The sequence below is a fragment of the Gavialis gangeticus genome, unplaced genomic scaffold (genome assembly GCF_001723915.1).
Source record: "Gavialis gangeticus isolate Ggan-Ray unplaced genomic scaffold, GavGan_comp1, whole genome shotgun sequence".
Classification (NCBI taxonomy): domain Eukaryota; kingdom Metazoa; phylum Chordata; order Crocodylia; family Gavialidae; genus Gavialis; species Gavialis gangeticus.
Genome location: NW_017729032.1, coordinates 217,989,698 through 218,006,716, shown reverse-complemented (window position 1 = coordinate 218,006,716; position 17,019 = coordinate 217,989,698). Strand labels below are relative to the sequence as shown.

The 17,019-nt window shown below is 39.8% G+C and overlaps 1 protein-coding gene across 7 annotated transcripts in view; it reads right to left on the bottom strand.

Moving 5' to 3' along the window:
• The window catches only part of SYNJ1 (synaptojanin 1), a 132,481-nt gene that overhangs the window by 26,410 nt on the left and 89,052 nt on the right, over nt 1–17,019 (bottom strand). For 5 of the 7 annotated variants that reach the window (XM_019524473.1, XM_019524474.1, XM_019524478.1 and 2 more), the window contains exons 16-26: nt 15,560–15,700; nt 14,976–15,168; nt 13,750–13,908; nt 11,176–11,332; nt 10,313–10,430; nt 9,982–10,197; nt 7,332–7,410; nt 4,624–4,786; nt 1,568–1,780; nt 840–977; nt 239–277 (exon numbers count right to left, since the gene is read on the bottom strand). In XM_019524473.1, coding sequence (XP_019380018.1) covers nt 239–277; nt 840–977; nt 1,568–1,780; nt 4,624–4,786; nt 7,332–7,410; nt 9,982–10,197; nt 10,313–10,430; nt 11,176–11,332; nt 13,750–13,908; nt 14,976–15,168; nt 15,560–15,700 — 1,616 coding nt within the window. The remainder of the gene's footprint in view (nt 1–238; nt 278–839; nt 978–1,567; nt 1,781–4,623; nt 4,787–7,331; nt 7,411–9,981; nt 10,198–10,312; nt 10,431–11,175; nt 11,333–13,749; nt 13,909–14,975; nt 15,169–15,559; nt 15,701–17,019) is intronic. The other 2 variants (XM_019524476.1, XM_019524477.1) reach the window with 1 other exon arrangement.

The window sequence follows — 17,019 nt, the reverse complement described above, 5'->3', positions numbered from 1 at the left end:
ATTGCTGATCACAAAGCCTATCGTAATTCAAGAAAAGGAGAGAGTTTGATGCTTGGAATGAAATCTAGATATGAAGAATGGAGTGGGGGTTGTTCTTTGCTTTTTTTTTTTTAACAAATGAATGTACACCTCAATGTAGCTTCCAAAATTGATCTTCAGGCAGCACCAGATTAAATAGTCTCAATATAGATGACACAGAAGTTTTTCTTTTAGTTAGATTTGAAAATTAAATGATTACCTCCAAATTCTTTTCTAGCAGGCGCAGGGCTCCTACCCCCTTACAGTATACATCAAATAAATGCAGCATGAATAAAAAAGGTCAATAAAAGAAAGAATGAGAACATTAAAAAAAAAAAATCAAGTTACTTATTTAAATTGTCCATATGGTTTCTAAATATCCAGTCTCTCCCTGCTACTTGCATATGCAATCTGTATTTACTCTGAAGTAAAAGACATTTAATTAAGAGTTTAATTAAATGAGTATGCCTCAAAGGATTAAACACTAAACTTTTGGAAACAATTACAATGATGCAATTAATGAAAACTATACTTATAAACACCAGTAAAATGCTTTAACTCATTAAAGTCACCCAAATTGGTAAAAAGCAATCATAAAAGTAGTCATAATACAAAGTTAAAAAAATCTAGGTGAAAAAGTAAATAAATTCATGTTATTTTTAATTAGTTACATTGACCTAATGGATCTTCTGGTTTATTTTGTTTGAGCCCAAAACACCATAACTATTTTTGCAAGATATGGCATTTCAGTTCTTATCTCACAGACTTAAATTAGGCTGTGCAATATTCCACAAGGTGCAGAATACATTTCATTACATTACCTGATGGCGGGGGTGGTCTCTGTGGTGGGGCAGGCCGTGCTGGTGGAGCAACTGGCCGAGGAGGAGGAGGGCGTTTAGGTTCCAAGCTCTGGGTAGATTCTTTCTGCTGTATACTTGGTTGAAAATCAACTGGTGAACCTGATAGAGAGAATCAACCTATTTAATGACACTATAAACATCAAAAGATTTTTCTATTAAAAAGCTTTTGGTATCGCAGTGGAGGATATGCACACACCTGCTCACATACCAGCAGCACCCAGTTGTGTGGGGAGAGAAAAAAAAAAAGAGATGATCATGAAGTGGTAAAACAAAGCAAATACATACTTGAGTAAAAATTATGTTTACCAAAAAATCTGACTATTCAGCATTCCTCTAGGTTTCCTGAATATGTTCATAAACCATACTGAAAATAATTTCCTTTTCAGCTCAGGCCTCATTCTGGGAGAAAGGAATATTAAGGAAAATTCAGAATGCAGGCTGATAAAAACATACAGAGATCATGTTCCTAACAGCAGGGCAACTGAAAAAAGTGACAGTGATTTTTATATATCACTACAGTTTCCCATACTCATTCTCATCACTGTTTAGACCAACTGTCATCTTTGGGCTTCAGTTTTCCTTCATGTAAAGTAAGGACAATACTGAAATCCTTTTTAAAGTGGTTCTTGATTTAAAATGAAAAGGTCTATGAGAGCTTGGTACTATTACCATCCTCTATGGACACCTACTTTGTGAGGATATAGGTGGTCCAGGAGTTCTTGCTGGTGCTCGGCTTGGTCTTATGGGAAGGCTGGGTGGTGGTCCATCAGCAAATGTAGGTGATTGGCAAGGACTGGAACGCGGTGAAGAGCTTGGTGAAGTTCCAAGACTAGAACTTGCAACTGGCTGTAGATGTTGAGGAAGAATTTCTTCTACTTCAGCACTATAGTCATCGACATCTCCTAAAACAAAGGAAAAAAAATCATGCAATAAAAATTTCTACAAATGCCTGTCCAATCATGGATAGAACAGCTATTTAATTGAGATATTCACTTCTCACATTAGAAACATCCAAACCCTAACTTTAAAAATACCTACTAAAAAAAACCTTTCTACATTACCCTTGCACCATAAAACTGTTAATATAAAGAATGTGGGCCTATAAGAGGCAGCTGGCAATGCTAAAATTTGTGCATAATGAAAACTCCTAGTACAACAGGAAGTTCTGCAAAGTAAATACTTCAAAGGGAAAAGGCTGCAATACATTTAAAGATGTCCAAGCCAGCAGTGTAGAAAGCAGCAAAAGCTTCAGCATTCACTGTATAAACTGGCCTGGACCCATTGCCACACACTTGGACTTCAGTATGGACTTATCTATCTCTCTGCAGTGTCACTGTTATTATGCCCAACCCAGCATGGGTACATCTGCTTGTGCTGTAGTCATATCTTTAGGTCTGGCATAGAAAAATACCTTTCTAACCCCAACCCCCCTCCACCTGCCTGCACTCCCACCCTTTGGCAAACACATTAATTGGCAAGCTGTCCTGTCCCCTGCCAGGGGGGTTCCAGACCTGGGAGATTACCACCCATCCAGAAGCCTAGAGACTGTATGATACCCTACCAGCCTGTAAGGCAATAATGAACCATCCCCTTTGTAATTTCTGTCCTAGATATTCTCTCTCTTTATATGGGAAACAAAACACCACTGAGAAGATCTGTGCAGGTTCAGTAGGTGGCAGGCCACAGCTCACCAAGTCTTTCACATGGATATGGTGCTCTTTAGACTATGAGTTCATTGAGGAGCTGATGCATTCTAAGTAGCCCTGCCGATTTCCTTGCATGAGACTAGACCCAACAATTTCTCCTCATGACTACAGCGAAATTATCAACTAACAGGAGATTACAGATGGCAATTCTTGCAGGAGGTGGAGAATGATTACAAAAACTCACTGTCAGAAGAGTCTAAGATGGACTAAGATGTTGAGAACCAAGTGCAAAACCTGCCTCCTTATACAACATTTACTACAATAGGACTCTTACCAACAAAAACACTTGTATGTGAAATTAAAATCCTGTTTTTCTAAAAGTATATAACAACCTTTGCCAGAGAAAAGGCAAGCAACTGTTCCCATTTTCCTTTTCTGGTTCAGGGGAGATGAGTACAAAGAAAGAATCTAGAAATCTCTAAAGCATCTGAACTACTCCTGCCTAAATAACTTATATTATAGGTATAATGAAGTATAGCAGCACCACAAAATAAAATAAGGAAAGATTTTAAAAGAATTTTACAAGTGTTCTGGCGGTGAGTGGCAACTGTCCACAGGCCTGCGCCTTTTCTCAGGGGGTGCACTGCCATGCTCCTAGGGTGCACATGCACCCCCTACGCATTGCCAATGCCCACAACTCCTTGCAGGTGAGTTAGAGGAGGGGGTCATTGGCAATATGCTGAAGGGGTGGCATATTTGCCCCCTCTCCCACTTGATTTCTGCACCTATAGTGGATGTGGGGCTGTAGCCTGGTCAGACCAGCCAGCAGGACCCAAGTGCAGGAGGGCAGAACAGGGTAACAAGACTCACTGCCATCACCTGTACCAGCCGTACCGCCAGCAGCGGGAAGACTAACGGACCTGGGGGGTGGGGGGTGGTGAACTGCTCTCATCCCCTCTGGCTGTCAGAGGGGGCAGTACAGGCAGCCTGAGGGAAGCAGTGGCAACCAGGCCATGCTACCCCCCATACTCCACCCCTGCTGTGGGTTGGGAGTGAGGGGGGTCTCGAGTCCAAAAAGGCTGAGAACCACTGGACTAGAGCACTACTTTTGATTTGCAAGAGACACCGCTAAGTCAAGTTACATGCATTAGGCTGTTCTATATAAAACTTCTTTATATAGTGCAGAGAGTCTGGGTGTGGTTTGGAAAATATTATCCTTCTTCTTTAGCATACTTAAAAATTTACCAGACCTGCTTCATCTTCTCGTCTGGTGTAACACAAGGATATCAGTACTATTCTTTTAAGAGATTGTCCTTTCCAATACGTAGTCATAGTAAATCTTTCCCTGAGCTTCCACAATGTAGAGGTGAACAATTTTTTACCCCTTTTCAAATACAGGTAACTCTCTGTTAAGTGACCAGTGGAGGTGTTGTCGCACAAGAAGAAGAATCAGTAATCAGTAAACCAGGGGTTTCTTATAGAAATAGCACACCCCTTTGGCGATTGTTTTACAAGCAGAAAACCAAATTTCCTTTTCTCAAAACTCTTGTTAAGGAAGTTAGCCTTTCCATTCTTTTAAGGAAAGTTTTGAATTCACACTCCTCACATTTTGGTACAATGTTTTGCCTTGTACTTTCAAAGTAGTTTCCAAGGGTTGGAAAGCATAATTTCATTAAACCCTTTTGGAAAATAACACTTGATTCCCCATGCCTTTTGTGCCTCTGAACAACAACCAGCAAAGCTACAAAAATGTTGGCAAATGAATCAAATCATCAGCATAGTAAGAATAAAAACCTCTAGATCACTGGTTTCCAAAATGTGGGACAACCTCAAATGAGGCTGCAACATCCTTAATGGGGTAGCGGGGCTGGGGGGCTGTAGGTTGGGAATGAGGGGCCATGCTGAGGAAAAGTTTGGGAAACAGTGCTCTAGCAGGTGTTGCCCAGCAAGCTGGTCATATCATGGTCATTTTCAATTTATCAGCTGTAGGTATGGTACAAGTTCAAAAGAAAAATGTTTAAGTGGTCCATACATATTAATATTTGTTTGAGTACATATGTACACGTTTCAAAAACTGAAATTCATTTCATTCAACAAACCTTCCATATCATAGTCTGCAGAAACCTCAGCATCTTCACAAAGCAAAGTGGAACTGGTTGATGAAGGCAATCCAACACTAATCTTCTCCAGGCTCATCTCGTCTTCCAAACTTTTAATCCAGTCTGGGTTTTTTAAGTTAATATTTACGATCCTTCCTAACAGCTAAATTACCATAAGACAGAGACACTCAAAATACAAAACTTTCCAAAATTAAAATTATTTAAAATTAAAATTAAGCACTACAATCACTTTTCTAAATATACATATAATACATTAACTTATCCGCACAAAAAAACTGAGCAAGCCTGTCTATTGGGATAGAACTCCTATGACAAAACAATGACCTAAGGCAGAGGCGGGCAATTATTTAGGCCCAACAGCCATATGGGGAGTTTTGCTGAGTTATCACAGGCCAGGTCAGCACCCCCAAGCAACAATTCACCAAAACTCCCTATGGGGCTGTAGCTGGGCAGGGAGCAGCAATCAGAAGTAAGAGGGGAGGATGAGGTGGGGATCACAGGGCCAGCTCATGGTGTAGTGACAGCTCAGGATCAGGATCTGCTCCCTGCAACCCTTGCTCTCTGGGGAAGGCATGCATGTGTGTATGAGTGGGGGGTGGGGGGCATGGGGACAGCAGGGAGTTGCCTAGGCACTAGGTCCCAGGAGCCTGAGGGCAAGTGGAAGGTGGGGGGTGCATGCAGCAGAGTTCACTTGGGCAGTGCAGTGTGCAGCTGCCCCCGTGGTGCTCCACATGGGGCTGAACCCTGCCTGCTTGTGCCAGGGCAGCCCACACCATGCTCCTTGCAGCTGGTGGGTGCTGCTCTGCTCCCCTTGCCTCCAGCAGTGGCTTCTCCTCCTGCCGTGTCACTCCAGGTGGGCACCCGGACAGCTTCAGTTGCGTGACTCCTGTCTCAGAGTGCAGGGTTCCACTTCAACTCCCAGCTGCCTTCCAGCACCCGGCTGGCTGTAGCTGCACCAGGAACAGCCCCACCAAAAGCTGTGTGCACTGGCCACAGCTGGACCATGGACACCAGTGGGAGTGTGGCGCAGACAGCCTGAGTGCAAGTAGGTGGGGCTTGGTCCCATGCACAGCACTATGGGGGCAGCTGTGGGCTGGATCCAGCCACCTGGCAGGCTGGATTCAGCCCACAGGCCATATTTTGCCCACCTCTAACCTAAGGTGTGGACACGATTCAAATGCAGCAAAGCTCCTCTAACTTTAACCCTAGATAAAGGAGTATTAAAGCTAGACTGGTTTTGCCACATTTGAATCATTATCAGCTCATCTGCTCTTATACATAAGTTAGAATGTACCAGCTGCTACCCTTTTGAAAGGGCTCCAAGGTTCTTATCTGCACACCCTTAGCTTCTTCCCTAGCACCATAAAATATCAGCATCTTTTCCACTCCAGTATTCCTACTGGTAGGTCAATATCCTTGGAACATTTGCCCAACTGATTCCACTTTAACATTTTGATATCTCCATGTCCTTTAAACTTCTGCAATGCTTTTTAATGAAAAGCAAATGCAAAAGACTATCTTATTCCAGGACTCTTTTTTCTAAAGTTAAGTACGACCTATGACTCTTCTCTGCAATGTCATAATTTTCCTTTTATTTGCCATGGAAAACAGTTGGACTTAATTTTGAGCTCCGTAAATAAGTAGTGATCCCAACCTGCAACAGACTGTATAATGCCTGGATCCTTCATTCTGAAAATTTCCACATAGGATAGGGATTTAAGTGTAACTTACTAATCTGTGCAGTTGAAAGGATAGGCCTGTAAAAATCAGACTACACGATCTAGGTCAAGGGTCAGCAATATTTTGTGGAAGGTGCCAAAAACACCTGCAACCTCAACTTGTAAGAAGCTGGTGTGCCGGGGTGGATGGTGGGTGAGCCTGTGAGGGGACCGATCCTTGTTGTGGTAGCACAGCCCCGGCCCCTTCCCCACCATCTACTGGAAGGCATGTGTGCCAAGCAAAATGCCTTTACATGCCATGCTCTGGCATATATGTGCCAGGGGTTGCCTACCCCTCATCTAGAAATAGAATTCTGGAAAGAAAAGGTACTAGATACCAGAGATGAAGTACTTTTCATAGTAAATGAAATGGCAAAACTCTTCAACAGAGCCACATTTCTACCCATAAGAGTGCTACACCTTTGCTAAGTATATTGCATTATAAAACTAAAGCTTGGCCCACACTGTACTGTCAGGACAAGTTTAAAACACAAACTAACAAAACAGAAGCATCTTTTTTGAAGCAGTAGAAAAATAAACTCATTTTAAGAAAAAAAACTATGAAACCTTGACTCCTATAAGTGTTCGTCTCCTTTATGGGTATGTCTATTAAGCAAAGTGTATACTTAAATCCCATCTACCTCAACTGGATTTAAACTACAAGCTTAAATGTTTTGACAAATAAGAGCCTAACAAGGTGTTGTTCTAGCAATGATGGTTGATTGAAAAAAAAAAAATGAAAGAGACTGTGGCTAAACACAAAAGATCATTCACAGAACGAAGACTGAAATGGTCTTTTTCTGGTTTTAGAAGTGGGGCATACATGTAGAACAATTAGGGAAAAATCTTTTAGAAAGAGAATGTGTATTAAATTCTATGTCTATTAGTCTAGTAGGAAACATACATTTAGAAACCCTGATAACATGACGTTCTAATTGCTTCAGATAATGACCATCACTTTCACATTACCTCTGTACCAGTCAGATTCAGAACGTTCAAAGCAGAGCTTCCTTCCAGAAAGGTTACCCACATTTTGTCTTCTACAAACCTTCAAAATTTAAAAGATAATTTGGAAGTCACAAACTGTGATTAAACCAATGCTGTATTGTCATCTACTAAGTTGCTTACAGATTTTATTTTGAACACCTTATTTAGAATAAAGCAAAATAAAGGGGTTTTTATGTCTAAAATATAAATATTTAGTTAATCATTTCCGTAATTCGGTCTGTATTTTAAACCAGAAAAAGCTCACAGAAAAAAATGGAATCATTCAGTACAATTATAATCTCTCTCCTGCAGGGACAGAAAAGGTACCTCGACATACTTAGGAAACAAGGTTTGTTTGAAAATATATTTTATTGAGCCAACTGCATAGTTGGAGATGCTAGACAAGCTTAGGCACAAAATGCCTTTGCACTCCCAACTACGTAGCCAATTCAATAAGTGATACTACTCAACAACCCTTGCTCATCACAAATTCCCTGGACTGTCATAGCAATGTGCTACCTCTCTGACCTTTCTAACTCTGCACACAAAACGTATTACAAGGTATGTTACCGTATTAACATGGCGGAGAGGGGATAGCCTCTTGTCTTAGAATCCAGTATGAGGGCAGTAGAAGGGAAGGCAGCTGCTGTGATGGGCTCCAGCCTCTACCTGAGGTTAGGGCCAATGGCACAGCTGCTGCCCACCCACCACTTCTGTACCTCACCATCTTCCCTCCCCACACCTGCAGCCTTTGCTCTTCTTCCTCCCCTCTTACCCTCACTCCTTGCCAGCAGGTTTTGTCCACAGTGCAGCCTGAAGCACTCAATGATCCCAACCCAATCCTATAGTAGTGATGTGAAGCCTGCACAGCTGCTATAGAGGCTGGGCTGAGGCTGGGCTCAGTGCCCCAGGCTAAAATGGGGATGGAGCCTGCTGGTGCAGAGCAAGGGTAAGGTAGGGAGAAGAGAGGGGTGAGCAGAGAAGCAGGGAAGCAGAGGCAGAGAAGGAATGCCCCCCCGCTCCCAGTCTGCAGTTGGCAGACAAGCAGGGGACAAGCTACTTGACCTCCCCATACCACCTGACACCTCCCCTCCCCCCTTACTACCTGCCTCCCTGCAGCAGCAGGGGGATGAATTAAAGATGACACTCCAATAATTAGATTCTATACCTGGAACACTAATGAATTTATACATTTTCCATGTATAGATTATTATTATTGGGGCGAGGCATCTGAAATTCAGCATCATCTTAGATTTGATTAAATACTGCTAATTATATCTGAGTTCAACACAGCTCTTTTTTGCTTTGTTTTGCTCTGTAAAGATTGAGATTTTCTTATCAATGTAAAACTCTCCCTATATATATCTTGTGCTCTATGAAAAGAGTATATAAGAATTTGAAAAGGGTTGAAGGCCTTTAACTTACTACTGAGTTCATAAGAGCACTCTCAACTTCTTGCAGGTTCTATCAAGGTGCAGCCCTCTTAACTGTTACACAAGAGTTCAGCAGAATTCTATCCTACTGTAAGATTCTGCATGCACAGATCACTTTGCAGGATCCAGGCACTAAGGAGTTAAGATGGAAGGTGAAAACCTGACCTAAATGAAGGCAAGAGAAATTTTGCCTTTAAAAAAAAAAAAAGAGAGGCTAGGATTTCACCCAAAGTTTTATGGACAGGGTGTGGTTAAATGCCATTGGTATGGAAGTACGTGTGGATATTGCTAAGTAATTTCCTAATTTAGTAGGAAATTAGAGACTCTCCCTTGCCCTCATAAACATTTTCTCATTTAGTTATCAGCCATCTATGTAATGGACCACTAAAATGCACTCTATTTTCTTAATTCTCAACTTCCTCATTAGAAAATATATAACGTGGAAAATTAAAACCAAACAATTCTGTTCTTCTCTCCCCCATACCTTTTTGCCTCCTTCTACTGTATTTAATATACCTCAGGTCCCTTCAGAACTCCCCTGACTCCCCAGCCACCTTGGTTCTTTTCCAGTGCTACTTTTATTTTTCAAGTTCAGTCTTATCAGGAGCAGCAGTAATTTACACATGGCTGGCCTACAGAAGGAGCTATCATGAAATTAGTCTCTGGAATTTCCCTCTTCAGCTGTCCCCATTTACAGAACACTGCTCTTGGGTGGGAGGACTGGTAACCACCAATTAACTGCCACTGAAAGCGTATCTAAGTTACCAGAAGATAAATGAGCAGGAAGCATGATAAACCAACCCTCTCTTACCCTATACAACACTGGATGGAAACAAAGGAAGAAAACAGGGTAATAAGTAGTAACTTTCATTACTAGCCTAGCAATTTTTTTCGTGAGCACTGTGGATCACATTGGGTCTTCTGGCCAACTCAGCTTCTTGCTGTGGTTGCCATGCCTGAGGTGTCAGTGCCAGCAGCTAAGGAGTTAAATACCACTGCTGCTCAACCCCCATTGCCACAGCTGCCAGATCCACAGTATCAGCATGGCCAGTACCCAAGAGGTGAATGTTGCCAAATTTAGCAGTTCTGATTGACACTGATGATTAAAATTGGCAGCGCTGACCACCTGGCTGCTGGATATTTCAGGAAACAGATGGTTTATAAACAACTAAGATGATTTAAACAATAAGTATTCTAACCTTATAAGAATAACTTCACCATAGGCTGCAAACTTCTGAAGAAGTTCATCAATCAACTGATCATCAAAATAGTTTTCTTCTGGTGAAGAACTTTTGATAGAGACTATTACAGTACCATCAGGTGGGCCCTGAATTGCAATAACTTCCTTATAAGTTTTCTGTCTCTCTTCTGCTTCAATTTCAAATATATCGATGTCAATCAATGCAACAACAGGCCTTAAAAATAAATAAGAAAAAGCTGTAACACAGAATGACTAAGGGAAACAATAATAAAAACAAAAGTATTACCTATTTGATGATGAAAGAGTAATGCATAAAGTAAAATTTAAACCTATGATCAGATGTTTTAAGTTCCGCTCTTCCATAGTGCAACAAAGTGCCAGGGGTCCATGTGTAAGGAATACTACTGTCATCCTGAAAACTGGCATTTAGAAGATCCAGGTCTTCAGCTAAAATAAATATTTAAGAAAACAAAAAGAATGACTGCAAGAACATGCTAAAAATCTGGATGGTAAAAGAAACTGAACAAGATTAGGGAAATTGGAGGGTTTTTAAATACTCAAATGTCAGTTACAACACCTTTGGCAACTGTTGTCATTAGGGACCTATCAAATTCGCAATTATGCAATTTTCATAGAAACCGTTTATTTCATAGGTCCCCTGCGAAAAATCTCAACTCCCGCGATAAAACGCAAAAATGGCAGCAAGCAGCAGGGGGAAGCTGCTGCAAACAGAAAACCATGGGAAGTCCTGGGGGCATGGGGTGGGGGGCAGAGAGATTGGCTGAGGGGCCCTGGAAGTCCTGCCCCTACCTGGAGATTGACAGATGGCTATCTGTCAATCTCTGGGGAGGACAGGGATTTCCAAGAGCCCTTTACCAAAGGCATGGGGGGCCTGCCACGTTGTGCTGCAAAAATGGCACTGGACACCATGCTGGGACTGCAAAAAAAATGGAGGCAGCCTCCGTGGTTTAGGTAGGTCCCTAGGTACACATAAAAGATGATCAAGACATTTATACCAAGAAGAATGAGGACTATATTCTCTGTTGAAGTCAGCTAATAAAATGAACAAGTTGTATTTTTCAGTGCTGTTTCAACAGCAAGGAAAAAAATCTAATATCTTGGGGATTACACATTGTCAAGATAATAACATTAAGTCACTTGAAATGATACAGAACTCAGTAAATTCTCAAACCTGATCGGTCAAAAGGCCATTTTCTTCTCCTCCAAAGAATGCGATCTGTCCATGCTGGTGTGCGACATTTTTCACTGGTGTCATAGTCATCAGAAAACAAGTCATATTTGTAAGTAGGAGCAAAATTTATTTTTCCCTCTAAAAATCCTCTGAAGATCTAAATAAGCAAAGAAATTCTGAGTCATACCTAACAACACACAAATGGTAGATCAGAAGCAGAAAATATCTTGAAACTAATCAAAATTCTGTTTTCACCTGAAGGTGAAACAACAGTGCATGCATATATACTCTCTCTCTCTCAGAAGACCCTACTAATTGGCAAAATGACCTCATCCTTCAAATTCTACTTTCTGAATTTGTCCTACACCAGCCATTGTGTAACAGTAGATACAGAACCAGGCTAATCACTGCCATATTGAAATAGACTAATCTATAATTCTGAGAAGAAACATTATGGCATATGCACTGGGCATAGAAAGAAACTGCATTCCATCAGGCCTTGATGAAAGATATCTCCCAATTCATTAAACACAAGTTAAGTGACCTCTTAAATGAAGGTTTTAAAAAGGAAACTAGAAAGGAACACAGAAATACAGCAAATACAAAGGATAACTTTCACTTTTCTTAATCTATAGTAATCAACATGTCTGCCAAAGAAAAATGTGAAAGTCTGTCAAGAGTTCCTGTAGAATTCAGCTGCCGCTGAAAATGACTAAATCCTTTAAGGGGGAAAATTTCAGGAGTTCCTAAGGGAAGGCTAATAGGCCCAGTTCCCTAAAAGAGAGAGAAGTTTTCTTACTAGAGAAGTGAAAAGTGTACACAGGTAGGCAAGAACTCAAAGTCAACCAGTAGTTTGAACTTAGGTTTTATATTGATAGTCCTTAAGTTTCCACTAATTCTAGAAAATCTAAATGTAATTCCAATCCTTTAAGCCAAAGGCTGCTCAAATATCAGGTTGTCTTGCTTATTTTGAAGAAAACAAAATCTTGAAATTGAGTTAATTGAAAGAAAAAGAAAGAAAAAAAATGTCAGAAGTTTCAATGGCTACTAGATTTTTTTTGGTGTTTGTGCCATTTCCCCCTCCCCCACAATGTTTTTCTATGAGAAAAGGGGTCATCTTCCCTGTAGTTGTATGAAAGATCCACACAAACAGAAAAAAAATGCTGCTCTATGGTTTGGAAAGCACTATTTATAAATACAATGCTGTCAATACATAAAACCAAGTCAATCAATAGAATGGAAAAAAACAGGAAAAGATTTTTAAATTCTAGTTGATACTTTTAAAATAGAAAAAATATGATTAAATTAGATCCGTTAATTAATTGCCATTAACAAGCACAATTAATACAAAAACCAATTAACACATTAATTTTTTTACGCGTATTAAAATCGCTGCTGCTGGGCTGTGCATGCTGGGGGATAAGCAGCCTGTCCCCCTTGCTGCTGCCTGGCTGCATGCACATGTGGCCAACAAGCAGCCAGGTGGGGTCAAGTTATCTGGGTGCCTGGTCTGCAGCAGGGCAGGGTGAGATGCCTGCCCCTCCAGTGGGGGAATGGGGTGGGGGGCCTCTGAGGGCAGCAAGGAGCTGTGGCCAAGCTGACGGCACAGGGGCTGGTGCCTGTGCTTGTGAAGGCCATGCAGCCCCAGGAGATGCTGCTGGGGGAAACAGGGGACTGTGGGTTGGGAGTGAGGTGTGCCCTTGACAGGTGTCCTCTTTTGTGGAATTGGAAATATGGTAACTCTAGTTTTGACCCTCGTCACTTACTGTATTGAAATCACTAGGCAGAAATTAGCACAGTTCTACTCTGTTCTTATGGCACCGAGTTGTAACTGAAATCAATGTATTTGAAAATATAGAAAAAGCATCCAAAAATATTTATAATAAAAATTGGGATTCTATTGTTTAACTGCATGATTAAAATTGCAATTAATCACAAGTTTTTTAATCTCGCGATTAATTATGATTTTTTTAAATAGTTTGACAGCTCTAGATTAAAATCCCAATTAGCATGTCATCATTAAAAACCAGAAGACAGCTAAAATTAGAAGTCTCTTTTCAGCCACAACCTCTCTCCACCCCAAACTTTTCCTCTCAAATAATAATGCCATAATTTGTTTCCAAACTGCTAGCTTATCTGTTGGACTGTGTCACAAGTTGGTTTATAAAGACATTCATTCTATTAGCACAGCAATTTGAATGGATCAAGTGGCAGTAGTACAAAAAACGCTCTCAAAAATCCAGCGTGTTGGAACCAATTATGTTTGACACGCCTTACCTATTTTTAATATGCCCCATTACTGAAATCAAATATAATTGCCCTCTTTTATAAAAGTATACTAATAGCTTTAGTTTTACAGGTAAGTCATTGTAGCTGCAAAACAAAAATTTATTCAGAACAAGTACCCTCCTGAGTTTCACAGCTCCACCCCAGCAGATTAGGGTCTGGACAAAAGTGATAAATTAATAATGCCAACACAAACTTGTACAAACACCCTCAATAAGCTAGCTTTAGTAAGAAAGAAAGAATTTGTAAAATAAAGTATGTGTAAATGCAACACTCCCTCCAAATTACCTGCCCAGCATTTTTTTGATTTACAAGTTGATCTCCTGCAAGAAGGGAATCCCAGTTCTGTTGCCGAATTAGGTCTTTTACTTCCTCATTAGGAAGATCTATACGATAGTTAAAATCGCCACACCAAAATATATAATCATGGGAAAAGAGCATTCTTCCCTGTAAGAAAAACAGACGCAATGAAATTCAAGTCCACATAATGACAAATCTACAACTTCTAAATGCAGAAGTAAAACTCACAAGCCTTTTCAGTTGTAAAGTCCATATTATTTCTATCTGAATAGAAATCCTAGGGAGGGTTGATCACGTACACAGTTATGGTTACTGCTCATCTGGATTGTAGTGTGTACATAAGAATTGGAAGTAGGGTCTCATATGCACAAAAGGAAAAATCTTCCATGAAATGACACTCTTTTACATAGTTTGCAGGTCATCTGAACTGGAATCTAAGTCTTACCATTCTGCTCTGGTTTTAGAAGGTGCTGTAATGAGAAGCATGTCATCCAAATTACAAGAGGGCTTTTTTTCAGGACAGTGAAGACACTCCCTTGGGACCCTGCAGATCACTAACTAGCAAGCTGAGCAAAGGAATGCTTTGTTATTCAATTAGAATTAAGTATTTTCAATTATGTAAGGTTTTCAGGTGTTAAAAAGATTCTGTAATAAATTCTAAGGCCTTTGGAAGATTAGCATTTTGATTTTCTAGTTTGATTTCTCTACTCCCCTCATACAAAATTTGCCAACCTAACTGTATTTAATTTTTTAAAAACCTGACTTGCGTCTTTGCAATTGTCAGTTGAGAGGAACTAAAATCTGACTACAGATATGACAGTTACAAAACAAAGAACTAAGAAATCAAAAGTAAAGGACCATCTCCCTCTTATATAGTGGCACAGAAAAAAGTAAAGGCCAGTTTGCGTATGGGAAGCACATCAAGACAGTAGGCATAGGTATAACAAATTAACATAATTTAGCAACAGGGGCTTGGATTTAGACTTAAAACACATTTCTTATAAGATGGTAACATTTTTCAAATACTAACGTCTGCATTTGTTATGTCTTTATAAAAGCAAGCTGCAGAATTGGGTGTTAAAGTTTCATGAGTAGTGCTGGAAAATCTTTGTCTTAGACTTGTCCTAAAAATCAAAAGCATCACACACTTTCAGCAACTACCCTGAGGTTTTAATTTTTTTGTATTATGGAATCTGAAGAGGATTGCTGCTTACCATTGGGAAACTGAGCTTTCGAGCTATTTCTATGAAGTCTTCATTTCTCTCTTTAACTTGTGACTGACCTGCAGCAAAGTGACTGCAGACAAAGCAAAGACTGGATGTATGAAACAACATTCGAATTGCAACTGCACCTTTATTGCCAGTAGCTCCTCCCATACCAGTCTTTACAGTATCAACAGCAACATCCCTTTAAAAAAAAATTGAATATTGATTATTAAACCTTTAAAATAATGACAAATCTTCTGCAACTCTCAGTAACACTCAAAAACAGCTAACTATAGATTAAATTATCTTTTGCAAAAGCACAAAATGACAGGGTGAAACAACATAACTGTATAGAAAAAGTTACACTAACTCATTCAGAAATACCAATTTTTTTCTGAGCAGATAAGACAGATAATTACGACCTTTCAGATCTCACAGGTGAACAAGATTATAGCATTTCAGGAAATTCTTTGATACGAAATGCAATAGCTTTTCAGAAACTATACATATTTTTCAGCACAGTCATGTCAGAAAGAAGTTTGCAACATAAAACAAATCTGAAAAGCTTGAAACACGATGGCCTGTTCACTCACCTGATAAAAGGAGCATGATGGGGTCTGATGAACACAAAGAGACAGACGCCCACCAACTGCTCAGAAGCCAGCAGCACATACTTGTAATCTCTTGATATTGTCTTCTGCAGTTCAACAGACCATAGCTTCTGATTTGTTGTGCTGGTAGTACAATAAAAATGAGTTAAAAAGAAAAGAAAATGGACTTGAAGCAAAGGACAAGGAGATTAAATTGATATCAGAATGGAGAAAACAGCTATGGGATCTGAAAATAAGTTGGACATACATAGATATGTGGACAAAAATTGATGACATTTGCAGCTACATTTTAGACTGAATGAGGAAGTAGTAAAATGTGAATTCAGCAGGCCTAAGAGAAAGATTACAGTGAACAAGGCAGGAAACTAAAAGGGCCTAAACAAGGGTTTTTTAATGGGAAATGGAATAAAACCAACAGATTTTGCAAATGAAGAGAAAAATCAAGGTTGAGTGCCTGCTTCTAAATATGGACAAATTGTGTTAATTTGGGAAAGTGATTTGGGAAATTTGGGAAAGAGATTTCCCTTTTACCAAGAAAGGGAAATCTCATAGCATGAACTTTTCCAGACCTAAACTTCTGAATGCAGATGCATCTAATATGAAGTACTGACAAGACCTTTTTTTCTTAGCTGGCAAAGAAGAGAAAGAAAATTCAGTCCCTTTCACACAGAGGGAATCCTTTATTATTTTTTACTTGATGAGAAAAAAAACAAACCCTATCAGTTTTCTGTGAAAATCATCCTTGGAAAATGCCAGAGAAAAAAGTTAGAGGGAGTAATGATTGGAACCAAATCATTTAGTCTTTGTACTAATATGACATTGTTAATGAAAGACTACAAGAGTCAAACTCCCAATTCTAGTGAAGGGGTATAAGTCTCAATTAAACTAATCTGGAGGGAGCTTTTTAGCAGCACTTTAAACTGAGCTGGCTATGTAAATGGAAACTGCTGTTGGTATCTAAAGGAACCTGTTTTCAGAAGGAATGCATAGGATGAATCTAGCCCTGTATCCATAAATCTTATCCCCTAAAGGAGTTGGAAATAATTTCTTCCAGTTAATTTGAAAGCCCAGTGACTGAAATAGGCTACAGTCAATTCCAGCTCTCATTTGACTTTTATCAACATGTCATCCAAACACAGGTAAATACATATTACTGCATTTATGGGAATACAAGAGGAGGTTCCGCCCCACCCCAACAATTGGTACGAGGAAGATGTGCCCCTAGTCTTATAATTGCGTACAATAAAATCTCACTAACTACATTCTTTATCATTAAGCTACTGCCAAAAGCAGCATGTGTTCAGCAATGGAAACCAACTATGAAGTTAATTAAACAAAGCCAACACTGAGCTTAACTATAAAATTCGAGGCCCCCATCGGGCAAACAGGCTGATGGGAACTTTTTTTCTTTTTTTTTTTCTTTTCTTTTTTTTTTTTTTTTT